We start from the raw sequence: 26666 nt of genomic DNA, 5'->3' as shown, positions 1-26666 counted from the left end.
TTGATATTACTTCCAATGAATATACATACTAATTCATTACTCTCATTTTTTCACGCTATTCCATGGGAGAAATTGACAGTTGCATTATGGGATGAAAGTTCAGTGAATTATTATTATGTTCTATATTTTGAAACATTAGGGGTTGCTACTATAGTTTTTCATCGAGAACTTCTGCAATGGTGTACCCACACAGCACATCTGAGCCATAGTGTGCGCACCAACAACCCACTTTTTGCTTCAAACCAATTTGGGATATGCGTAAGTGACTATATTTAACACAGCTGGAAAATATTTACCCTAGTATCCTGTCAGCTGTACCACATTCATACATTTATTGTCTGAATAGTGTTGGTACGGATTTGGCCCTGGGCCAGGCTTGGGGAATAGAACTCTCAGTACCCCATCAAGGTATAATCTCAAATCTTCCCAGTATGATGAAATGCTAGACTATCTCCCACCTTCAGCTCAGTTAATTGGGATGCTGGTATATATATCTCCTCCAACCCAGTAGATCGTGATGCTGGGAAATCTCCCACTTCCAGCCCAATAGGACTAGATATTGGTGCTTTCTGCAGTCTTACATTAGTTCATTATGAGTAGACAAAGGCCAATATCGCTTTTGGCACTAATTTTCAAGGAAATAATTTGAAATTTGTTGAGATTTGAAAAGATTCAACAAAAATCTTTCGATTTGTTTGCATTCACTTATACTGTATAATGGAGGGTGGACAAACTGTTATCTGAAAGTCTACATTTGGATCCAGAGTACTGCAAGTAGCAGGTTCGATCCCACCGCCCTGCTCCAAAGATCATCTCGGATATATCAGAATTTTATAATTTCAATGTTAAGATCAGGAAAGATTTATATAAATATCGGTTTGGAAATAGGGTGGGCTGATCTTTGGAGCAAATTACCAGGTATATGACATAAGTGGGATCACTTGATTATTTCAAGCATAGGTTAGATATAAATATATAAATGACTTGTGTGGATACAAATAGAAGCAGATTCATATGGGGGCCATTAAGCCTTCTGCAGTTTATATAATTCGTAATTATACAGGAACTTTTGTTCAGAAGCCGCAAGTAGCACCACGCATAGCGATGCTCATCCTCCTCTCACGTAGATTAGTGGCACACAGGTTGAGGCTCATCCGGAGCTTGTAGAGACGACGCTGGTGGAGGTGGCCGTCGGTGGAGGCGCGGCTCCGGAAGGGGTGGTCTGGAGGACCAGCCTCGGTCTCGGGGCTCTCCTCCTCTGAGGCCTTCCTCCCACGGATGCTAAGCACCAGTGACATCCATCGCGACTCCAGCGGGGAATCTGTGGGATATGAGGCAGGGGGGAAGGGTGACTTAGTGGGATTAATGTATGTTGGCAGGTGTTAGGTGGCTAATAGATGACTGGTGGGGGAGTTTGGTGGTTAATAGATGACTGGTGGGGGAGTTTGGTGGCTAATAGATGACTGGTGGGGGAGTTTGGTGGCTTATAGATGACTGGTGGGGGTGTTTGGGGGCTAATAGATGACTGGTAGGGGTGTTTGGTGGCTAATAGATGACTGGTGGGGATGTTTGGTGGCTAATAGATGACTGGTGGGGGAATTTGGGGGCTAATAGATGACTGGTAGGGGTGTTTGGTGGCTAATAGATGACTGGTGGGGGAGTTTGGGGGCTAATAGATGACTAGTGGGGATGTTTGGTGGCTAATAAATGACGGATGTTTGGTAGCTGATAGATAGTGGTTGGGGTGTTTGGTGATTTTATATTAAGTTTTGTTGGTTTTAGATAACTAGTAACTTTTATCTATATGTTGTGTTAATATACTGTCAGCTGTGTTAGTTTGACTTGAATTTTAACAAATAACAGGCTGCTTGCAGTGTTAACTATTAGCAACGTATCAGGTGACTGGTAGCTCTGTTAGCTGGTGCTTATTTTTGTTAGCTAGACTGTTAACTTTGTTAGCGATCTCTTACCTCTGTTAGCTGTGATAATAGTTTTTTTTAGCTTATATTAGTGTGTGGGGGGTCAGTGACTTTGCACAGACCCACACACTAGATGAGAGAGAGATACTTATAGCCGTATCATAGTCTGGATAGATAATTACTATGATAAGTCTAAAGATCATTTCCAAGCAGTGTTAAAATAAGAAACGTGTAGACCTTGAGAGAGAGAGAGAGAGAGAGAGAGAGAGAGAGAGAGAGAGGTTGACAGCTGTCAGTGCAGAGTGGGTGTGGAGCAGCGGCACTCGTCTGGTTTCCGGTGACAATAACAAGCAGCTGCATGGCTTGAGAGAAGGAGCAGCAGCAGCTTTGCTCATCAACACAATCAGTGGACAAATAATTTATTTTCCTAAGTAGTATATTAATTTACGCTTCCCTTTCGCTGCAAGTTCCTGTCACCTACAGTTGATACTCCAGGTTTTCCTTTACGTATACTTCAGCACCTTCACAGTGCACAACGAACTGATGCCTCCTGAAGATGTAAATATCCGTTTGGGAGTGGGAAAAGCCAGTCAGTCCTCCCAACGTTCCTGATTATTATAATAAACTTCTCTAGCTTCCATCCTGATCTTTTCTCAGCTCCTCATTCTAACCCTTCCAATCTTTTCCCAACTTCATGCCAACTCATCTCACACACGCTTGTTGAATGACGGGGAACATATTGCAGCATTTACGGGTTTCAGTCTCCTCTGAAGGTGTGCTGGCGTCTTTGGTGCGGTGGGTCTTTTGTGCTCTTGCAGAGTTGTGCATTAGCACAACCTTACCAATGTCTGATCTGTTTGTGCAATGAATTGTATTCCCAATGTGCTTGTTCACGTTGCATTCTCATCAAATGGGCGGGTGCATGGAATCACTTTTGGGTCTTTGTTTGGAGGACGTTCATCTCATCTATTCACGTTCATTCATCTATTTTAACATGCTGTTCATTCAAAACAGAACTTTTCTCAATATAAATTAATATTATTATATTAGCATATTGTGCCTATTTAGGCACTGGTTAGGTTAGGTTAGGCGTTTAGTTTCTTTTGGTGATTATTTGTATTTGTGTTACATGGGTGAAGCATTTACAGTGTTGTGGTTCGAACAAACGTCGTCAGCGAAGCACTTGTTTAGGAAGTGTTTGGACGTCATCCAACCCATCCTCGACTCCAGCCCGTCCTCCAAACAAAGATCCAAAAGTGATTCCATGCACCCGCCAAACCCCCTGTTTATGAATGAAAAGCGGTTTACACACGACTCACAACTGCTGACGTTCGAACATATCCGGAACAAGTGCTTCACTGACGAATTTTGTTCGAATCACAACGCTATAAATGCTTCACCCACGTACTACAAATACAAATAATTGCCAACAGAACCTAAACACCTATCCTATGCCTATATATACACAATATGCCAATATTTTATAATATTAATTTATACTTGAGAAAATTCCCGTTTTGAATGAACAGCATGTTAAAATTTATGAATGCGTCTGTGGGGTCGACCGCTGAATGTAATGGACTTGAGTCGAGGACGGGTTGTCGACTCAAGTCCATTACATTCAGCGGTCAACCCCATAGACGCATTCATAAATTTTAACATGCTGTTCATTCGAAACGGGAATTTTCGCAAGTATAAATTAATATTATAATATATTAGCATATTGTGTATATATCAGCATAGGATAGGTTAGGTTAGGTGTTTAGGTTCTGTTGGCGATTATTTGTATTTGTAGTACGTGGGTGAAGCATTTATAGCGTTGTGATTCGAACAAAATTCGTCAGTGAAGCACTTGTTCCGGATATGTTCGAACGTCAGCAGTTGTGAGTCGTGTGTAAGCCGCTTTTCATTCTTAAACAGGGGGTTTGGCGGGTGCATGGAATCACTTTTGGATCTTTGTTTGGAGGACGGGCTGTGCATGTAATGGACTTTGGGTCTTTGTTTTGAGGAGGGGCTGTTACACGCGACTCACAACTGATGAGTACACTTCTCGAGCAAGTGCTTCGCTAACGACTTTTGTTCGAACCACAACGCTGTAAACGCTTCACCCCAGCCCGTCCTCCAAACAAAGACCCAAAAGTGATTCCATGCACCCGCCAAACCCCCTGTTTATGAATGAAAAACGGTTTGTACACGACTCACAATTGATTTCATTCGACCACTTCCGGAACAAGTGCTTCACTGACAAATTTTGTTCGAACCCCAACGCTATAAATGCTTCACCCACGTACTACCAATACAAATAATCGCCAACAGAACCTAAACACCCAACCTAACCTAACCTATATATATATGCACAATATGCTAATATATTATAATAATAATTTGTATTTGAGAAAATTACTATTTTGAATGAACAGCATGTAAAAAAAAATTGAATGCGTTTGTGGGGTCAACCGTTGGATGTAATGGAGTCGAGTTGAAGACGGGTTGTTCACCCACGTACTTTAAATACAAATATAATCGCCAGCAGACCCTAAACACCTAACCTAACTTTATATGGAAATTTAATATATAATAATACTAATTTACATACGAGAACAAATCTATTTTTAAAACACAATATGATAAAATTATGAATGCGTCCTTTTGTAAGGCCGCTGCTTAACTGGTCTAGGCCAAGGTTGCGTGAACAGGAGGGTGGGCGGGCGCAGCGCTTATTTCATGTCTGCTAATACCCGGGACCGTTCTCTAGAGCGTGAGAGTGAACACTTGTGAACGTTCTTTACCGTTTGTGAATGAACGCTTGTGATTATACTACCTTTCGTGATCTGCCTTTCGTGATCTGTGTTTACCCGACGAGAAATGCCTGGCAACATTTCTACAAAGGATGGCGGGCCGCCAACATCACATTTCAGACAAGGTAAGATAAAATAATTCCAGGTTTCCATATACATGGTAATGAGATGTAACAAAATACGTATTACTTTGCAAGATAACACCCTATTTTCAGACTTATTTACTGAAAAAAACACGTTTGATAACGCTGAGGAAGCCAACTATCATTGGCCAAAGAATAAATTGTCCAGTTTATTGATATTGGCATCAATTAGGGTACTCTGTATGCACATAGAATCGAGACAAATATTTTTATATTAATAGTATGAAAAGTGATATGTGTACTAGTTGCAAAATTTTATTTATTATGTAACAAGCATGGACTGAGATCGTGGTCCACTCTGGACTAACCAACCCGTCGTGTAAACATGTTGAAACCAACCTAACCTGGATTGGATTTTGTAAGCAACATGTGTACAAAAGCTACCCCAAGCTTGCACATTCTTATCTTCGTTTCGTCGGAGGGATAGGGAGCCTGTGTATGTATATACTTTATGCTTATATCGAGGTCCCCTATGGTTGAATTACTGACCCTCCCCAGGATGCAATCCCCCACAACAATTGACTCAGGCCTACAATTGACCTACAATCTATATATATATATGTATGTATATATATATATAATATACATATATACATACATACTCTTCGACCATATGAATTATTCAGTGCATTTTAGTCAAATTAGAGCCTACAGCACAATTTCACATTTGATGCACCTCACTTTGTACGCTATAGACCACGGCGTCAGAATTCCGGTGCTTTAGTGTTTTAATCACCGACAAATTCCACACACTTGGTCCGGGAGACATCTCCCGTCACGCAGGGTGCAGTTGCACCTCCACAGATCTCCAGTATCATCTATTGATACTGGAAATGGCTCAAAAGGGCCACCACTTATCGGCTATTCATGCCCAAGCCACCTTTTCGATGGTTTAATCGTCATCTTGGACACATTCATGGGAGACATCTCCCGTCACGCAGAGTGCACTTGCACCTCCACAGAACTCCAGTATCAGCATTTGATACTGGTGATGGCTCGAAAGGGCCACCACTTACGAGCTATTCATGCCCGTGCCATCTTTTGGGTGGCTTCATCTTCATCTTCTTCATCTGTTTAAAACACGGGAGACATCTCCCGTCACGCTGGGTGCAGTCGCACCTCCACAGATCTCCAGTATCATCAATTGATACTGGTGATGGCTCAAAAGGGCCACCACTTACCAATTCATGCCCGTGCCACCTATTGGGTGGCTTCATCTTCATCTTAACACATTCACAAGGGAGACATCTCCCATCATGCAGGGTGCATTCGCACCTCCACAGATCTCCAGTATCAGGTCTTGATACTGGTAATGGCTTAAAATGGCCACCACTTACGGGCTATTCATGCCTGTGCCACCTTTTGGGTGGCTTAATCTTCATCATCATCATCATCTTGATCAGTCACGGGAGACATGTCCCGTCACGCAGGGTGCAGTCGCGCCTCCACAGATCTCCAGTATCTTCTATTGATACTGGTAATGGCTCAAAAGGGCCACCACTTACGAGCTATTCATGCCCGTGCTACCTTTTGGGTGGCTTCATCTTCATCTTAACACATTCACAAAGGAGACATCTCCCGTCATGCAGGGTGCATTCGCACCTCCACAGATCTCCAGTATCAGCTTTTAATACTGGTAATGGCTCAAAAGGGCCACCACTTACGGGCTATTCATGCCCGTGCCACCTTTTGGGTGGCTTAATCTTCATCAATCAATCAACCGACAAATTCACGTTACCTCCTACTAATTAGTACCGTATCAGCTACGATAGGTTAGCTAGTTTGTTGTGCAGATTAGGTTAGTTTAGGATAAGTCAGGTTAACATTCTGTATGCTAGGTTAGTTGGAACATTGTCACTACAGCGTGCTGGTTAGAGGAACACTGAGACATGCTGAGTAGCGGTATAACATGCAGGAACACTGAGAGATAATTATACAGGAATATGCTTGACTTAATACTACGCCGGTCCATACTTGAGCTTACTGAATATTAGTGATGCACGCTGCGTCATGCTGCGTCTTGATGGGACGATACTGGTTTACACTAGCACCTACCAGGTCACACTAGCACCTACCAGGTCACACTGAGACGAGGAAGGCTACACCGGAACGTGCTGGGCCTTACAGGATCACACTGGCCAATGTCCTGGGGTCACATTGATGAGTACTGGGGTCACACTGATGGGTATTGGGGTCACACATACCCTAGTGCTGAGGACAACTAACGCCAGTCACAGGTATAACGGTTCAAGAGGCTGCAAAGTATTTTTAAACGTCAAAAAAGTCGCTCAAAAGTGAAGGAGTCACATGGCGTAAGTCAAGGCTTCTTCTTGTCCCTTCCACCTGGCCTCTTGTTGAGTCCTACCCCCCCCCCCCCTTGTCCTGTTGTTGAGAGCCCCACCTTCCTTCCCTGGCCTGTTGTAGAGAGCACTCCCTCTGACCTGTTGCCGAGAGTTCTCCCCCTGACCTGTTGTTGAGAGAGAGCCTGTTATTGAGAGACCCTCCCTCCCTCCCCTGGCCTGTTGTTGAAAAACACATCCCCCCTCCCCAACTGGGAGGTAAGTCTCCTAATTAAAGGTTTTCTGGGCATGAAAGCTATATCAATAGTTGCTGGATTTCGAGTGAGGTCAGGTGAGGACACTGAATACTGATGGAGGTCAGCCGAGGTAACCATGAGCACTGAATGTCAAGTGAAGCATCACAGGACTTTCTTTTTTTTTAACTGAGGTCACATTATTCAATAGGAATAAGGTCATTAAGGCTTCAGGTAATTACTTAGGATTGGGGGTCAAACGAAGGCACAAAAACGTATAGGATTACTGTAAGAATAGTAAGTGGACTGAGGTCAAGTGAACTAAGAATAAGTAATAATTCACTGGGTCGGGGGACAGGAAGCCAGAGTGTATTCTTACACGTTAGGCTTTTATCGAAGGTCCCTCCGCCCTCCCCTTTTAGGGTCGAATTACTGACCCCGTCCACGGTGCAACCCCACAATACGCTGACTAACTCCTGGGTACCTACTTGCTGCTAAGTAAACAGGGCGCATTAGGTGACAGGAAATGTGCCCAACTATTTCTGTCCCGCCCGGGATTCGAACCCGAAATTCTCGATTGTGCGTCGAGAACGAACCCGACTGTACTACCGGGACCCTTATATAATTATACTACGAGTTTCCTGAGGTTAAAAGATTACACTAGGGTGGTGGGGGAGTTACTGAGGTCAGTTGTTTTAACGGTTACTTAAAATTACATATTATACATTAATAAAAGCACGAATGAGCAATGATATCTAAAAATTCGCATATACTTAGGTTTCTGAAGAACATATGAAAGTTATCCCTAGTAACATTTGGTTTTCTTTCAATGATAATAGTGATATTACTGCAACATTTGGGAAAGTCGTTCAATAATTTACAAAAAAAAGGTCACCTATAGCCTTTTTTGTCGAATGTGAATATTAAGGTCAGCTTTAGTGGCAACTCAACATGTGGGGAATGGAAAAAATTTTGGCGGGTGACAGGAATGAACTATTGAGCGCTATTTCAAGCCGCAGTAGCAAGGTGGATTATTATTATGTTGTCACAGACGGTCAGGTCATGTTGCAATGGTCAGCTGAAGTGACGGCAGGTGTAGGGAAGTTGACGGTAGTAAGGGGGCGCTACAGGAAGGTTGACGGGGGCGAGGCTGGGGGAGACAGGGTGGGTGTGGGAGCGTATTGCTAGTCTGTGGCTGGTGCGGGTGGCGTAGGAGCGGGAGAACACTGGGGAACCTGCTAAAGATCACAGAGACATGTCACACACACAGGTTTATTGCAGCCTGTTCTCCAAGAACAACCTGTTCTCAGAGAAAGATAATACCAAATAGCAATTATGGACTGGTCAAAATATGAATGGTTACACCCAAAAAAATATACAAGTTTTCTGCTAGTGATTTTGTAAGGGGTCTCGAGAAAGTAGGCCACAACCAAACCTAACCTTTCCTAGGCCTAGTAAGCATATGAACTAATTTTACTAACCTTAATAGTGCATATACAAGGCCTAGGTTCATGGTTAGGCTATTATTATTGCAAATGGTACAAACAAGTGAAATTTCTTTGCTTGAAGGCTCATATTTTGTATAGTCCCTCCATAGTGGCTATAAGAACTTATCATTTTTGGAAGCTGGGGTTTGGTTACTGCATGAGGCCTCACTGCCTCTTGGACACGTGACACTGGCAAGTGACATGCATCATAGATGTTCATTACAGATGGCAGGTAGCCTAGCCACCTTAAAGACGACAATGATCACACACACATGCACTAACAGTGGCTATAATGTTTAGGATTTTAGAGAATGTGAACGAGTCATTAAACAAGGTCAAGTTTCACATCACCACAAATATAATGCACAATAGTTTACAGACTACAAGTAGGTTTAACATATACTGGATCATTATTGAAAGTTCTATCTTACAATACAGTTGAGAGTGATATAGGTTCAGGTACATATTATGAATGGCATGCAACACTTCCCTATCCGTAAAAGCATAACATTATGTAAATAAACCCTTCATACAAATACAGTATTAGTGTATATTTAGCGCAGAATCCTAAAAATTTAAGCGCAAGTTTGCTTGCACAAGAACATGGACACTGCATCCAATGGCTTATATGATGAAGCGAGGCTATGCAAACACTGTTGCCAAGGTGAAAGCGGGCAAATTTATCCTTGGTAAACTGAAATTTCTTGTAAATAGAGACCTGGTATAAAGACGGAACACTGCCTCACCGGGAACACTGACTCACCTGGCTCACCAGGGACACTGACTCACCTGGGACACTGACGGGTGGGTGGAGAGCCTTGTGGGGGTCGCCAGGAAGGTCATGCAGGTCAGATGAGGCACGACGAAGCTTGGGCGTTTTGACAACCTCCCGCCAGTACCGAACTGCGTCCTCGAATACCAGAGACACCTGCGTGGGAGCCAGTAGGAGTACGTGAGAGAACGTGGGGGCGAGTATGAGGGCATGAGAGTGTGAGAGCGAGTCTGAGTACATGAGAGAGCGTGAGAGCGAGTGTGAGTGCATGAGAGAGTGGGAGCGAGTAGGAGGGCAGGAGAGAGCGTGAGCATTTAAGATAAAGCGTGAGTATTTGCAATTCCTTTCACCTGATGCTTCGGTTAACTTAGCATTAAATAGATACCTGGGAGTTAGGTAACCTGTTGGCTGCATCCTGGGAAAGGTTAGCAGTTGGTCCTAGCGGGGATTTCATTATAGCGGGGATCTCATTAAACCTAACATAAATGGGAGCATATATGGTAATTAAATATTAGCGAAGGCGTTTGAAAACACATAAAATGTCTCTAGGCCTCGGAGAGTTTAATCAACGCTTGTCCAGAATATTTAAGAACTCGTTAGAATTGACATCTGTTCCTGTTGCGGATGGTTGCAAATGGTCTAAAAAGCAGAAATATCACTGGAACATACATGTAAATTGTTTAAAGCGATAATCGCAAATTCCATTTGTAATCACGAGAAATATAAGACGCACTTTGATCGTGTTTCGCAAATTTGCACTCATCTCATTCTTTTCCAGCGTATTTGAAGATTACGATATTATGTATCCGGATTTGAGTAAGGGTTTTGCTGCTGTTCCAACGAGGGACTGAAGAGGGCGGTAGAGGCGCAGAGTATTAAAAGGGACTTCTTAAACTGGATCAGTTCGTGGGGGCACTGGAGTGGGTGGAGAGCCCAGTGCACTGCTCGCCTGCTGGTGCATAGTAGTCACCATCTCTCTTTAACTCAGGAAGTACAGGTGACATTACACACCTTCGGGTAGGGATCAGTGACTCGTTCACTCACCATTACTCACCTCTTCAATGCTCTCCCTGACGGAGATCTCGTGGAAAGCGTGGCAGCCGATGTCTCTGGTGCGCTTGAAGCCCTCCTCTGTGGCCACCATCCTGTCGCCTCCCTGGTCCTTCTTATTCCCCACCAGGACCACCGGCACTTCCCACGATCCGTCCTAGGGACCCAAAGACCAAGGTGAGAGGGAGAAGGATGGCGAGAGAGAATATAAAAAATGGCTAGAGATATGCGGCGAAGTCCCGGTAGATGTCTCTGTACATCCACTAACTCCTAAAGACTCGACAAGCGACTAAAAAGAAATATCTATACATAAACCTTCACCTTATTGGTCAGGAGCCAGCCGTATCCTACAACTTTTGTGTCACGTCTGGTACTGACCTCAACTCTGGCGTGATCAAACTGTACTTACACAGTGAGTGTAAAAAAAAGTAAAGAGAAACACCCAATAAAACATTCAATAGAGCGACGGTCTCGCTTCATGCAGGTCGGCGTTCAATCCCCGACCGTCCAAATGGTTGGGCATCATTCCTTTCCTCCCATCCTATCCCAAATCCTTATCCTGAACCCTTCCAAGTGCTATATAGTCTAATGGCTTGGTGCTTTCTCCTGATAATTCCATCCTACACTCCCACTTGTCGAAATTCCCCTTCCCGCCCTCGCCCCCTCTTCTACCCACACCAATCTACCTCTACTGTCTACTTTGGTAAGTAGACAGTAGAGGTAGATTGGTGTGGGTACAAGTAGTAGTGTGGATTGATCCGTCACAAACCAGTCCATTCTTAAAGACCTCAATCCTCAACCCGTAAACACCCGTACCCATCCACACTCCCCACACCCTTACCACCCACCTTAGAGGTCGGGCTGGGAATGCGCCTCTTCCGCTTGTTATAGTTGATGAGGAACTTGAGTCTATTGCAGTCGTCGAAGCTGCACTTGTCTGTCACGGAGTACATGAGGATGAACACGTCGGCCCAGCGTATATTGGCCTCCAACCTCACGCTGTCCGTCTCCTGGGGGTAGGGACGAGAAGGGTGAGTGATGTACAGGGATAGGAGGGGATGTATGAAGGTTGGGTGAAGGAGACTGGGAGGGTGGATGTAGGAGGCGACACAGGAGCCCAGCGGTCGTAGCCTTGGACCACCGCCGTTAGACTCCTGTTAGCAGGCTGAGAGCTTTCCCTTCCCATAGCTCATGGTAAGCCTTACACATTCATTTTTCCTGGAACACGACCCGCCAATTGGTTAACAACCAGGTACCCAATTACTGCTGGGTGAACAGAGGCGAATAGTTAAGGATCGGTGCCTAGTCAATCCTCCCTGGCCAGGACTATAACCCAGACCAAGTCGTTCCAGAAGAGCTAGGCGAGGGTGTTTCCTATTGAACCATCAAGGACAAGGACCAAAATTTCGTATTTCTCTAATACTTTTCCTCGGCCTCTACAAGCCATTCACATCTTAAGGAGCAGCTTGATGAAAAGTTCTAAACTACCGCAGCTTTTCAGACAATACAGTCAGCTGAAATACTTCACACTGTATATTTGTTATCTTCTCTCAGAATATTTAATATACTTAACACTACACTACACATTTGTTCATTTAATATACCTCTTTCAGAGTGGTCGCTCCTAAATCGCCTCAATAACCTAATCTAACTTTAATCTCTCCTGACTCCGTCACGCGTGTCCGTAACCACATGGGCTCCCTCCCGCGCTAACACAAAATTACGCAACACTATTACTCTCCAAGTGAAAGCTTGTAGAGTCGAGTCAAGAGATTTTCGTAACCTTTTATATACAGAAGTTCAAAACATTTTCCTTGCGAGACTTTACGAATTTTGTAATTTTTTTCTTTCAAAAGATTTGACCCGTTAAGACTGCGTCAACTTTAAGGTGATAATTATTTTAAGGTCAATAATCTTAACGACGGAAGGCTCAAGGCCTGGTGCAGTCCTTGAGATCGCACGCATGGTGATCCTAAATTGTTTGTGGGTTCTTGTCACTGTCCTCCGGAGGCGGCGGCATGCAACTTTCAAGTATCCAAGCCTCCGGATACCTGTTTACTTCTTCATGAACACATGCATCAGCGGTATGGAAACGTGTCCAAAAGAACGCTCGCCCTGTCTGGAAATCGAACTCGGGTTGAGGGGATGACTATAGCTGTGGGGGGTGGAGATGTCCGGAAGAGAGGAGCGAGGTGTGTGTTGGGGAAGGTTGAGGATAGGACAAGCTGACATGGAGAAGTGGGGGGGGGGGCACTGAGGGGGAACTGAGGTAGGGGAGCGCTGAAGGAGAGGGGAGGAAGGGGGAAGCCAATTAGTTCCAAAGATGGCGTCTTGCAGCTTAAGTGCTGGATCCTAGATGTGGGTCAAGCCCCGGACCCACAAGACGGAAGCATAGGAGATATAGAGAATGGGGGAATACGATGATAATGGTTAATAAGATGCTGGTGATAATGACGGAGGTGAGGACATGACCGCTAGCCCGACATCGGAGGCACACAGTAGACAACTTTTACAACACATTAAAAACTGGCAAATGTCCGGGTGGCCTTAGGAAACCTAAATTAGGAATTCTTCGGAATACCAAATACAACGTATGTGAGACTCGCTTCTGAGTATGCATCTCTGTCATGGAATCTCCACAGAAAATCAAACTAAGGGAAAGTGAAGAGATACGCATTATGACTCGGGTGGTAGAACTGGATCCCCCAACAGTAGAGGACACGAGGAATAGACGAAACATAATAGCAAATTACAATATTCTGAGGGAAATAAAAGATGAATAAAAAGCAACCCAACACAGCAAATACTGAAGCGATGAGACATCGACGATGACTGGAAAGGTCCGAACAAATCATTGACGTCAGGAATATTTTGTTATGCGTAAGAATTTAAAGTTATAGAACGGATAAAACGGATGTTGAAGCAGCTTCTGTAAAGAACTTCAAAGGCAAAAATGATGTTACATTCAGGAAGAGAATAATGACATTCACCAGTGAACACACACACACACACACACACACACACACACACACACACACACACACACACACACACACACACACACACATACACACACACACACACACACACATACACACACACACACACACACACAGGAAGCAAACAGGATGGGGGCCTGACAGCTGAGTGGACAGCGCTTTGGATTCGTAGTCCTAAGGTTCCGGATTCGGTCCACGGTGGAGGCGGAAACAAATAGGCAGAGTTTCTTTCACCCTGATGCGTCTGTTCACGCTAGCAGTAAATAGGTACCTGTGAGTTACAGCTGCTACGATCTATTTCCTGTGTGTGTGTGTGTGTAGAAAAAATAATTAGTAGTTAGTAACTGTTGATTGATTGACAGTTGAGAGGCGGGTCGAAAGAGCAGAGCTCAACCCACGCAAGCACAACTAGGTGAATACACATACACACAGACTCGTATAGAGGGAATAGACTCGTCCCTTTAAATGTTTGCTGATGATGCAAAAATTATGAGGAGGATTAAGGCAGAAGAAGATGGTATAATGCTTCATGATGACCTAGACAAACTGAAGGAATCTTGTTGTCGTTGTTTTAGATTCAGCTACTCAGAACAAAAAGTTCATGTAGCACGGGCTATAGCGAACCCGTAATTGAATTCCGTTACTCACGATAACCTTGTTACTGTGCTACTTGGGTCAGGGATTTAATTGGAGGTGGGCGGTTTTCCTCCTTTTATCCCGTTTCTTTGCCACCTCTGTTTTAGCGCACTGGTTTTAGTCTTTTGTTTTAATAACATTATCTTGGTGGTAGATGGACAACGTTCACTAGTGTATCACATTCTTGTACAGCTTTTCTAACCATTATAATCGCTGTGGATTTTGCATTTAATGCAGGTGGACACGAGTCAAATATGACGTGGTGTAATCTCTCCAGGTGCATACGCCTAACCTACCTAACACTTTAGCGCGCCTAACCTACCCAGGCCCACGCCCTTAGTCAGGAGATGTGTCGTTATCGAGGGGCATTATGCGAGAGAACAGGTTCAGCAATTAGGGAATGGCGACGTGGCGTTGTTCTTGCTGACGTAGTGTTGCTCCTGGCGACGCACTGTTGCTCCTGGCGACGAAGTGTTGCTCCTGGCGACGCACTGTTGCTCCTGGCGACGAAGTGTTGCGCCTGGCGACGCACTGTTGTTCCAGACGACGCACTGTTGTTTCAGGCGACGAAGTGTTGTTCCTGGCGACGAAGTGTTGTTCCTGGCGACGAAGTGTTGTTCCTGGCGACGGTTACTCCTAGCGACGCACTGTTGTTACTGGCAACGCAGTGAAGCGCCTGGCGACGCACTGTTGTTCCTGGCGACGCACTGTTGTTCCTGGCAGCGCAGTGAAGCGCCTGGCGACGCACTGTTGTTCCTGGCGACGCACTGTTGTTCCTGGCGACGCACTGTTGTTCCTGGCAGCGCAGTGAAGCGCCTGGCGACGCACTGTTGTTCTTGGCGACGCACTGTTGTTCCTGGCGACGCACTGTTGTTCCTGGCAACGCAGTGAAGCGCCTGGCGACGCACTGTTGTTCTTGGCGACGCACTGTTGTTCCTGGCGACGCACTGTTGTTCCTGGCAACGCAGTGAAGCGCCTGGCGACGCACTGTTGTTCCTGGCGACGCAGTGTTGCTTCCTGGTGACGCAGTATTCCCGATGACGTTGCCGCTTGTGACGTTGCAGCCGCTGAATCAACACGTCTAGTGTGGACAAACACTTCAAGACCACAACACTCGCTCCCTCCACAACACACCGTCCTCAGCGTCGCCGAAGCCACAAAACTTCAATTAATTACGCAATCTACGCTTCAAGGATGACGTAACTCTCCGCCCCGGATGTTTACACAGGTAGACCACACTTAACCAGGTGTCTAATTAGCTTGCCCTTGTTATTACGACCAAAACACAGTTCTATAAATCAATGACACTGTTCAAAAGATGGTGGTGGGGGCCCAGGAGCCGAGACCCGACCATACATGAAGTACGTATAGCAGAGTATAGAATGTGTCAACAGTGGACCCAAACTGAGAACATAAGAACATAAGAACATAAGAACAAAGGTAACTGCAGAAGGCCTATTGGCCCATACGAGGCAGCTCCTATTCTATAACCACCCAATCCCACTCATATACTTGTCCAACCCGTGCTTGAAACAATCGAGGGACCCCACCTCCACAATGTTACGCGGCAATTGGTTCCACAAATCAACAACCCTGTTACTGAACCAGTATTTACCCAAGTCTTTCCTAAATCTAAACTTATCCAATTTATATCCATTGTTTCGTGTTCTGTCCTGTGTTGATACTTTTAATACCCTATTAATATCCCCCCGGTTATGTCCATTCATCCACTTGTAAACCTCTATCATGTCACCCCTAACTCTTCGCCTTTCCAGTGAATGCAACTTAAGCTTTGTTAATCTTTCTTCATATGAAAGATTTCTAATTTGGGGAATTAACTTAGTCATCCTACGCTGGACACGTTCAAGTGAATTTATATCCATTCTATAATATGGCGACCAAAACTGAACTGCATAATCTAAATGGGGCCTAACTAGAGCAAGATATAGCTTGAGAACCACACCAGGTGTCTTGTTACTAACGCTGCGATTAATAAATCCAAGTGTCCGATTTGCCTTATTACGAACATTTATGCATTGATCCTTTTGTTTTAAATTCTTACTAATCATAACTCCCAGATCCCTTTCGCAATCCGACTTCGCAATCACAACACCATCTAGCTCGTATCTTGTAACTCTATCATCATTACCTAACCTCAGAACTTTACATTTATCAGCATTAAACTGCATCTGCCAATCCTTTGACCATTTCAAAACCCTATCTAGATCAACTTGAAGTGATAGTGAGTCCTCCTCCGAATTAATTTCCCTACCGATTTTCGTATCATCGGCAAATTTGCAAATGTTGCTACTCAAACCTGAATCTAAATCATTTATATATATTATAAACAACAGAGGTCCCAGGACAGAGCCTTGAGGCACTCCACTTACAACATTTTCCCACTCTGACTTGATTCCATTTATACTAACTCTCTGTTTCCTTTGGTATAGCCATGCCCTAATCCAGCTTAATATAGCACCCCCAATACCATGAGACTCTATTTTTTTAATCAGTCTTTCATGTGGCACTGTATCAAAAGCTTTGCTAAAGTCAAGGTATACAACATCGCAATCCTTACCACTATCAACTGCCTCAACAATGCTAGAATAAAAAGATAACAAATTTGTTAAACATGAACGGCCATTTATAAAACCATGTTGCGACTCAATTATTAATTTATGTTTTTCAAGATGAAGACGAATTTTATTTGCTATTATAGATTCGAGTAACTTTCCCACAATAGACGTTAGGCTAATTGGTCGATAGTTAGACGCAAGTGATCTATCTCCTTTCTTAAAAACTGGTATCACATTAGCAACTTTCCAAAACTCTGGCACTCTGCCTGACTCTATTGATTTATTAAATATGGTTGACAGTGGGTCACAAAGCTCCTCTTTGCATTCTTTAAGCACCCTAGCAAACACTTCATCCGGCCCTGGGGATTTGTTTGGTTTGAGTTTTACTATTTGTTTAAGAACATCCTCCCTGGTAACTGCTAAACTCGTCAACCTGTCCTCGTCCCCACCCACATAGACTTGTTCGGCTGAAGGCATATTGTTAAGTTCCTCTTTAGTAAATACAGATACAAAATATTTATTAAAAATACTACTCATCTCTTCATCACTATCTGTTATTTGACCTGTCTCAGTTTTTAATGGACCTATCCTTTCCCTAGTCTTAGTACGATATAACTGAAAAAACCCTTTAGGATTTGTCTTTGCTTGCCCTGCTATGCGAACTTCATAGTTTCTTTTTGCTTTCCTTATCTCTTTTTTAACATTTCTAACCAGTTGTACGAATTCCTGTTCTAAAGTGACCTCCCCATTTTTAATCCTTTTGTACCAAGCTCTCTTTTTACCTATAAGGTTCTTCAAATTCTTTGTTATCCACTTTGGGTCATTAGTATACGATCTATTCAATTTGTATTCTCTCGAGTGAGAGAAAACCTCGCTTCTCAAAAACACTGGAAGACTGATCTCATTGATGGTAAATTGTGTTATATATTTTGTTTGTGTGTTTTATGTGTATGTTTTATATTTTATGTGTGTTTGTGTGTTATATTTTATGTGTGTTTGTGTGTTATATTTTATGTGTGTTTGTGTGTTATATTTTATGTGTGTTTGTGTTATATATTTTGTGTGTGTTTGTGTTATATATTTTGTGTGTGTGTGTGTGTGTTTTATATTTTCTGCAGCCCATCCTCCGAATTGAGAGTACGAATTAATACTAAGTGTAATAAGTACATTTCCTTACTGTCATACATAGTACATATTTGCACTTATGGGGCTGTTACATTTACCTCTCCATTTATTCTCCTCGTTTTCTGTTAAGACACTCAGAATTTTAGGATGAAGTTTTCAAGTTCAATTCGTTGTTGTTGTTGTTATAGATTCAGCTACTCGAAACAAGTTCCTATAGGTTAAGTACTAATTGTAATTAAGAAGCAATAAAATGCTTAAATTCAAACACTAAGAAGGTTAGGTGAGGTCATGGTTTTCTATTCAGCTTTTCAGGTAAACTCAAATATTCACACTATATTTGACACTATGATTTAATACTAAGTGAAAATAAGTACAATTCCTGACTGCTATGAATAGTACACAATTGCACTTATTTGTGCTGTTACATTTACCTCCCCATTTTTGGAGGACGGGCTGATTTTATGTGTATGTGTGTGTGTGTGCATGTTTTATATTTTATGTGTATGTGAGTGTGTTTTATGTGTGTGTGTGTGTGTGTGTGTGTGTGTGTGTGTGTGTGTGTGTGTGTGTGTGTGTTATATTTTATGCCCGAGTGAGCAAGTGGTTCACAGGAGCCTTCGCGTGCACCCATAAGTCGCTGGGGAAGGAAGCTTTCCAACAGTAACATTGTTCGAAATTAAAATGATTTGCTAAAGATGCCCAGCCACAGCACTCTACGGAGCCACACCACACCATGAGCCACACCACGAGCCACACCACTTCACGAGAAAACCTATGAAGACATCGGTACACAGCAATGGACACTAATTACACCATAGCTAATTAAGTAATTAACGGTACAACCTCCTATTACATTATGAGCTAATTAGTGCTCTTAATTATTAATAAATTATGCAAATATATACATATATATATATATATATAATTAATGTATCATTTATAAATTGATAACTTTTAAACTTCAGTTTTGTTGTGAATGTTTTTATCAGAGAAAAAGTTTACAGTTTGTAGTACAAATACTGCACTGGAGCGCAGATATATATATATATATATATATATATATATATATATATATATATATATATATATATATATATATATATATATATATATATAAATTACACAGATTTAAGCTATCTTCACATCTAGGCGAAACGCCACCGTTTTGAGCTGACGAGGGGATGGTTGGCAGCCTAATCCATCAAAAATAGAATATTTGTGTCAAAGTTGGACCCGAGGGAGAGATGCTTGCCCGAGCTATCAGTCATCTTTCAATCGATGTCTTGGGACAAGATCAGAGTGATTATCTGCCGTTTGAAGGCTCGTCGTTCGAATGTAAAAGTATACCCAGACGTGACACAGGCAGTATACTCACACGTGACTCCTGCAGTATACTCACATGTGACTGGCCAGCAGAGTCCAGGATCTCCAAGGCAAGCGTCTCCCCATCGATAACAGCAGCATGCGGGTATACGCGCTCCAGACATGGGTCATACTCGCCGATATAACGCCTGGTGATATACCGCACCACCAGAGCTGCCGGGGAGAGGGGAGGTAACATGAGGGAGAACAAATTGGGGGACAGTTGTTGGAAGAGAAGAGGGGTAGTGTAGGGATTAGGGAAAAAGAGGCGGAGGGAATGATTGGGAGGAGAGAAGAATGTGTGTGTACATGATTGGGAGAAGAGAAGAATGTGCGTGGACATGATTAGGGTGGTCAAGACAGGAAACAAGAACAATTGATCCACGATAAAGTTATCTACTAGGAAATGGGATAAAAGAACACGATAATAGGAAAAACACCTTGTATGTCTACCAGGGACAATAACTTGTTATTACTCACACACACAAACACACACACACACACACACACACACACACACACACACACACACACACACACACACGCGCGTGAATTGTTTTTTTTTTCAGTCGCGTTGTTGTGACTTCTCTACTTTGAAGATGTTTATGGAGCCGAAAGTATTTTAAACCCTACTTTGATTATCGTACACCCATCAACCCATGAGTGTTCACTACAAGTGAGGGAAGCCATGCGTCTCTCAAGTCAAATATGCATGTCTTTCTGTGAGTTCCTGCCTCCTTCCATGCCCCTGCCACCTCTAATTGGTCCCTGTCTTCCTGCTTCCTCTGTGACACCACTTGTCCTCTTCTCTCTCTCACTCTTCTCCTCTTCTCTCTCTCTCACTCTCTCTCTCTTGCTGTCTTTTCTCAGAATCCGAAACTTGATTCATAATAGTTTGTTTTCCATTTATGTTGATGCTGCCGTAAACAGGATCACAGTCACAAACATCGTGATGAAATATTGGTTATATACTCTTTTACCTCCTCTCTCTTCCCCACTTTTCCCGCTTCTCTCATCCTCCTCCTCCTCCACTCATTTCTCTACCTTCCCTCTTTATTGTCTCATCAATTTTTGCCTCATAGTTGTTATTGTTTAATATCTTTCTCATCCTTTCTCTAATCTACATTTTGTGTCTACCGCTTTCTTCTACTTTCCCTGTTTCTCCACTCCCCTCCTCTCTTCCTTTCCTTTCCAGCCTGTGATAGTAAATCTATATTTGTATTGTGTATTAGGATTATCTCTGTTTCTTCAGGCTGGTTCAGATAGATTTTATGGCGTGACTGTTCCATAATATACTGGATGGGTTACCCGGGGTCTCTGCCATTTCCCTCTCCTCCTCTCTTTCCCAGTCTCCCTCTTTCCTTCTATCCTCTCTACATTTCTTCTCCCCTTCTCATCCCTCTTATTTTCAATCTATCCCCCCTCTCATCTCTCCCCTATTTCCCCCTGTCTTTCCCTTCTCCTTTATTCCCACCTCTCTTTGCCTCTCCCCTTTCCTCACCTCTTTCCTCTTCTTCGTCAGAGGCGACCGATTCCTCTCTGTTGCCCAGTGGAGAGAATAAATGCAAGAAGCATCTCTTTTTAAAGTTTCAGGTAATATTTAGAGTGAAAATTGCACAGCCGGAAGTGAGAGGTCCGTCCACACCTGACAACAAGACTATATCACAGAGGTCAGGAGTCTGGTATAAGGATGCCAGGTGTAAAAGTATCAGGGGCAGTTTTATGAGTCTCTGCAGTTGTGTCGCGCGATGGGCGCTGTGGACGAACATGCGGGTGCAAAGTCCCTGGACCAGGAGGAGGTAATACAGGTAATACAGAAACCATACTATCGTGATAGTGTGATTTTCCACCAGGGTTTGGTGGAAACCTTTAAGGTGGCGCGCGAGTACGCGACTAGCAAGGCTGGGGTCGGAGATTTGCGCCCCCCTCACAGCCCTGGTGGATTTTCTCAGGTAATATAATATTATAGCAAGAAAACCTTAAAAGAACGAGACAGTCGTTACGATTTAGGTGCTTGTGTACGAACCTTTCCTCACTATGAACTCTGGTGTGAGGGGAGGTGTGCTTCCCCTTGCGAGGGGACGTGGTGACGTGTGTACCCTGGTAGCCTACACTGACCATAACACAGCATGTTGTAAGGACCTACCTGATTTGCCGACCCCAGCCTGTCCCAGCACCAGGATCCTGAGAGGCCTAGGACGTCCTAGCCCTATCTTGCTGAGTGCTGACTTGGGCGACTTCGGTGAAGACATCTTCAGCCACACACACACACACGTGCTCACAACGCAACCGCCTCCTGCATGTTTCGCCCTTTTTTCTGTTCTCTTTTCTCCTTCACCTCAAGAGTCTCATGTTGTCACTTTAAATCTATGTTCAATATTCTCTCACTATTAGCCTCTGTTATCAAGATCTTTACTTCAATTCAGTGTTGACGTAATACAGAAAACGGAAGTGAAATCGGCTGAGGAAGATCCGAGAGCTGAGACGGCCGGTGATGTGGTGTTTCCTCACCCTGCAGCCAGCCGCACGAGGCTGCAGGTGGCAGCAGCTGTCGCCTTGACACTCTTAGGCGTGTTTACCAGGTGGCTCTAGTCTTTTGCACATTACAGCTTATTGGAACGATTCGATCCTGAAAAAAAATAAATTCTTGTTATTTTTGTCTACAGAAGCAGAGCATGCATATTTTTTTTGTATAAATAATAGTTCTCTTACCTGCTCTGGTGCAATGTATATCTTTATTCTACATACAGATGTCAAAAATTGGATTACTCTTTACTCAGGACGTAAACTCATAAAACAAATTCAAAATTAATTGAACGCCTCTACCTTTTAAGTAGATGTGTTCCGGACTGAGCGGATCTTGTCTGTTATTTATTTATTTATTTATTTATATACAAGAAGGTACATTGGGTTTATGAGAATACGTAGCATGGTAATTTACAATCTTGTAAAGCCACTAGTACGCGCAGCGTTTCAATCAGGTCCTTAATCTAACAGATAATTTTAAGTAGGTAAATTCTAGCGGAATTAATAAAATGATAACAGATACATTGTAAGAAAGAAAAAAATGAGATGAGAGATTAGTAGGTTTATTAAAGCACATTGGTATATTAAAGCTCTGATTGATTGCATTGACAGCTTGATTGGTAATTTAAACGAAGATTAATAGGCACCATACAGCACTGCATACAGTTATGGGTTAGACACCTCAAACCTCGAGTACGACCTAAGACCTAAGAAAAATATGTATCCCTCTACGTCATCGTTTGTAAACACACTATGACGTCAGTGTGTTCAAACTGCTGAAAAGATTTTAGATGCCACTGACTGTGGGAGGCAAGGAGTGAGGTATATAAGGGGCGGTGTGACGTACCCTGACGGGCCAGGCTGACCTGAAGAGCCTGTGGTCTTGCGGTCGACAGAAAGCACGCATGATACTTTTCAAGGTCCTTCCTGGTGGGCTGTCACTCAGCCTCTTGAGTATCTCCCTCCTATGGTCACTTAAGACCATATCACTTCATCCATTTGGATTAGCTGATCTTCAGTGTCTATGTATATAAAAGCAGACTTTTTTTAAAAAGCAGACTCCAATCTCTCTCTCTCTCTCTCTCTGTGGTAGGTTTAAATAATTTCTCACCGTGAGAGAGAAACGAGTATTTCATGCATACGCGGAGGTCTCCTTAACACCAGTACAGAGCCTATGGTAGATAGGCTATGTACGGTGTATGCCGTACACTGTACAACCTGTTAGGAGAAAACGCCGCAGAGGTAATGTGGTGTAGAATATAGAATACAATGATAAGTTACCGAGCGAGCGGATAGTTAAGAACACTTAATGTTCTTAACAACAATGGTAGTTAAAAAGACTTAATAACCAGAGAAGCAGACAAAAACCTTGAAAGGAATACATGCACAATAAACCTAAATTTACAGATAACCTCGAAATGATAAAGAAGTATAGAAGAATTGTAAGGAAATATTACAGCAGACGCAAGCACACATATAGGATAATATTTAGAGTAATTATAAGGAATTCTACAAATACAAAATTTTATGGATTATATGGCACCTTTGATGATAACCAGGAATATACAAATATCTTAGTTGAAGCTATCTATACTATAGATATGGGATATTACGATTAATCAGCTTCACTGGACAGAGGAGACACTATATACTGCATTAATTTGTTGTGATAAGTCAAAATTCTCGTCTTGTTTACACAAATCAGTGGTATAATCTACTAAATAGCACTTCAAAATATAAATCTATGAGGATAGGTTGGAGGAACTAGACCTCACAACCCTGGAGAGCAGAAACACAGAGAATATGATTACAACATACAAGATATTGAGGGGAATTGACAAGTGTTCAAGGTCAGCCTCTTTAAATTTGGAAAATAAGGACGGGAGGACGTAAGTGGAAGCTAGAAACGCAAATTACTCGAAGAAATGTGAGAGTATACTTGTACTCTGTGAGGATGATTATCAAGTGGAATACATTGAAATATGTTGCGGAAGCCACCTCCATTCGCAGCTTTAAGGCCAAATTCGACAAAAAATCGATCGTCAGAACAGTAAATTTATAACGGATACAACAGGGTTAGTAGGCGGGGCATAAAGAGAGTTTGAGCTTACTTCCTCGTAGATACCGACAGGTAAGTACACACACACACACACACACACACACACACACACACACACACACACACACACACACACACACACACACACACACACACACACACACACACACACACTCACTCTGTTTCCTGGGAGACGAACTCTCCCCAACCCACCGCCTCGTACCTTACACTCGTGCTAAATTTAGCTTCATAATTGATACAAATTGTCAAACTATGAATGTCGATGGTCACAAGGAAAAACAAAAATCCACGACTGTAATTGTGGGTGTGAAGTGCACCATCCCCTATGCTGCAGGGACCGCTCCGCGCCACAGGATCGAAGCCAAGGAACATGTTTCTTCCCCGAGGAGCAAGTGGTGCTGCCCGAGCGGCTGGAGGCCGATAGCCTTCTCTCTGGAGGCCACACTTCTCTAGGCACTGGAGACAGCACCTTCTCCCCAGTTAACCCTAGTGCGGTCTCAAGCGCCAGCGATACCTGTCGCTAGAGACTGCAATCCAATCTATTCTTGAGACCTGTCAATCTGCTAAGCAATAGACCGAATGCTAGACGGAAGCGTCTATGAAATCCTTGCCGGCTTTGGCTAGGCATTTAATTATTTGGAAATAAATGCTGAACATTTGCTATGCGCAATATCGACCAGACCATAACTAGGCGATGAAGACACCCTCTGCTCCCGTCTGGAGAAACCAACTAGCAGATATATAGTGAAGAGGCACTTGCCACTATTGATAAATTGAAAAATGAAAACGAGAAAAACACTTCTCAAGGAGAACAGGATATATTTACAAAAAATCAAATTTGTCAAAAACTTAGAGAACCTGTAGCAAGTGTGGCTGTATAAACAAAATATGAGCGGTTGTACCCAAAGAATCGACATTTTGTATTATTTTGTTGATCCACAAAAACACAAACCTAACTTTTCCTAGGCCTAATATGGGCTAAATTAGGCATAAGATTGCTTATGTTAGGCCTAAGAATGTTTATTCAGACCTAGACTTAAGTTTAGTCTGTTCAAATTTTCATAATATTTAGAATTCAAATATTACAAAACGCAGGTCTTTTTTTTATGTACAGCAGTCTACATTTTGTTCATTCCATAATAGCTATAGATACTACTGATTTTTTGAGGGTGAGTTGAAAAAATTGGTTAAGGAAAGTGTAATTCATATGAATAGGCTAATGGTTAAACTAGTCTTTGATGGCCTGCCCTTACATTGATGAGGACAGGAAGTCTATCCTATCCAGGTACCCCTAGACAGGGGATGGGCCAACGACTATCCTTTCCCGGGATGGAAACTACAACAGTTACTTAACTCCCGGATACCTATTTACAGTTAGATGAGCATTGGCATTAGATAAAGGGAAACTTGCCTAAACGTCTCATCCTGCCCGGAAATTGAACGCTGATGCAATTGTTTGCGAACCGGCTGCGCTTACTAGTCATGGACTCTCAGAACACATTGTGCGACGTGTTGGTGCGTTATCGATGCATTTAAACGATAGAAAGTGAGTAAGAAAAGTTTAAATAGGGTGTGTGTACAGGAAGACGCATCGCAGTTCATCACGTAACCCCACACACAGTTATTGACTCTCACCGGATCTGTCTAGACTGAGTTTGAACTCCTTTGATCAAACAAAACAGGAAAGAAGAAGTAGGGAACGAGCAAGATCACGACATAAAAAATACTCAGTTTCAATAAGCTAAATAAGAAAATGTCACTTGACATGAAAAATTGAAGAGGGACGTGTATATAATGGAGTCCAAAAAAGCCAACTGATCTTAAAAAATTCTTCTTCACTGTCAGGTTAGTGAACAAGTGGAAATAAATAAGAATGAACAAGTGCTGAATACAGAGAGGATGCAAGCTGCATACACAAATTCAAATATAAATACGATGGAAACCAAAGGTTAAGAGAACAAATGAACCAGATAATTAAAGGTTAAAAAGCAGAAACCGAAGCTAAAGTTCTTGCGTCGAAATATCAAATATTAATTGGTAAAGTTTTTTACCACTCACAACATCAATATCTTGAAAAAGGCGAGAGTCAGGAAATAAAGTTCGACCTTATCCGTTTTGAATACTCTCACTAACTTATAATAAAGTACTCATAAGTAAACTTATAAGTACTTATAATAAAGTATTTATAAATATAAGTAATATAATAAACTTCGCTGATTAGTTTATTATATTACGGCATATGGCATATATTCGGCATATATGCACTGAGTATACTTTTCTTTATAGAATTGGTAGCTTTAGTAACAATGCAGATATAATAGTTAATATTCACAGTAATACCAAAATAAATATTACTAGAATGTATCTCTCGATCAATCGTTTGAACACCGGTAGGTCTGACCACTGACTGGATGGGTGACCACGAGGAAGAAAACCTTGACTAGGCTTCGTGACCACGAAATGGAAATCCAAACATACACAAACACACCAACATGATTTCTTTACACGAGCCTCCAGGTTACCTTCCGTTGTTTGACTCAGCCTCATTCATCCAAGGATGAATAACCACGATGGGTAAGAGCGACTCACGAATGAAAAATCTGGAATTGAGACGACGACCGCGCACCTTCCTCAGCCGCGGCCACAAGCCAACTGATCCA

At 42.8% G+C, this 26666-nt stretch overlaps 2 protein-coding genes across 4 annotated transcripts in view; one reads left to right on the top strand and one right to left on the bottom strand.

Moving 5' to 3' along the window:
• Positions 1–1009: 1009 nt before the first annotated feature.
• On the bottom strand, positions 1010–26666 carry LOC123764338 (ras-related and estrogen-regulated growth inhibitor). Of its 3 annotated transcripts, none has more exons than XM_045751962.2 (7): positions 26596–26666; positions 21547–22029; positions 19438–19574; positions 11551–11712; positions 10707–10859; positions 9670–9808; positions 1010–1321 (listed from the first exon to the last, which is right to left on the bottom strand). In XM_045751962.2, exons 2-7 carry the CDS (start codon positions 21650–21652, stop codon positions 1074–1076), a joined length of 945 nt encoding a protein of 314 aa, XP_045607918.1. In that variant the 5' UTR covers positions 21653–22029; positions 26596–26666; the 3' UTR covers positions 1010–1073. The 3 variants fall into 3 exon arrangements, with proteins under 3 accessions (XP_045607918.1, XP_045607917.2, XP_069172160.1); XM_045751961.2 differs by lacking the exon at positions 1010–1321 and adding an exon at positions 7408–8628; XM_069316059.1 differs by lacking the exon at positions 1010–1321 and adding an exon at positions 7408–8628 and having other exon boundaries at positions 26529–26664.
• LOC123764335 (uncharacterized) overlaps positions 3945–26666 on the top strand; it is an 89685-nt gene continuing 66963 nt past the window's right edge. Inside the window, exon 1 of the mRNA XM_069316057.1 lies at positions 3945–4842. Within this exon, the coding sequence (XP_069172158.1) occupies positions 4810–4842 (33 nt within the window). The 5' untranslated portion in view covers positions 3945–4809. The remainder of the gene's footprint in view (positions 4843–26666) is intronic.

The sequence above is a fragment of the Procambarus clarkii genome, chromosome 82 (genome assembly GCF_040958095.1).
Source record: "Procambarus clarkii isolate CNS0578487 chromosome 82, FALCON_Pclarkii_2.0, whole genome shotgun sequence".
NCBI classification, from domain to species: domain Eukaryota; kingdom Metazoa; phylum Arthropoda; class Malacostraca; order Decapoda; family Cambaridae; genus Procambarus; species Procambarus clarkii.
The sequence above is the reverse complement of the archived record's forward strand: the minus strand, read 5'-3'. Positions and strand labels throughout refer to the sequence as shown.

Excerpts from the sequence above, each read along its gene's own strand:
- LOC123764338 (XM_045751962.2), bottom strand. The coding sequence starts at position 21,652 with ATGTCTTCACCGAAGTCGCCCAAGTCAGCACTCAGCAAGATAGGGCTA. Across the intron at positions 10,860-11,550 it reads TTCCCAGCCCGACCTCTAAG|GACGGATCGTGGGAAGTGCC; the intron begins GTGGGTGGTAAG and ends TTGGGTCCCTAG. Across the intron at positions 9,809-10,706 it reads TCAGGGAGAGCATTGAAGAG|GTGTCTCTGGTATTCGAGGA; the intron begins GTGAGTAATGGT and ends GCTCCCACGCAG.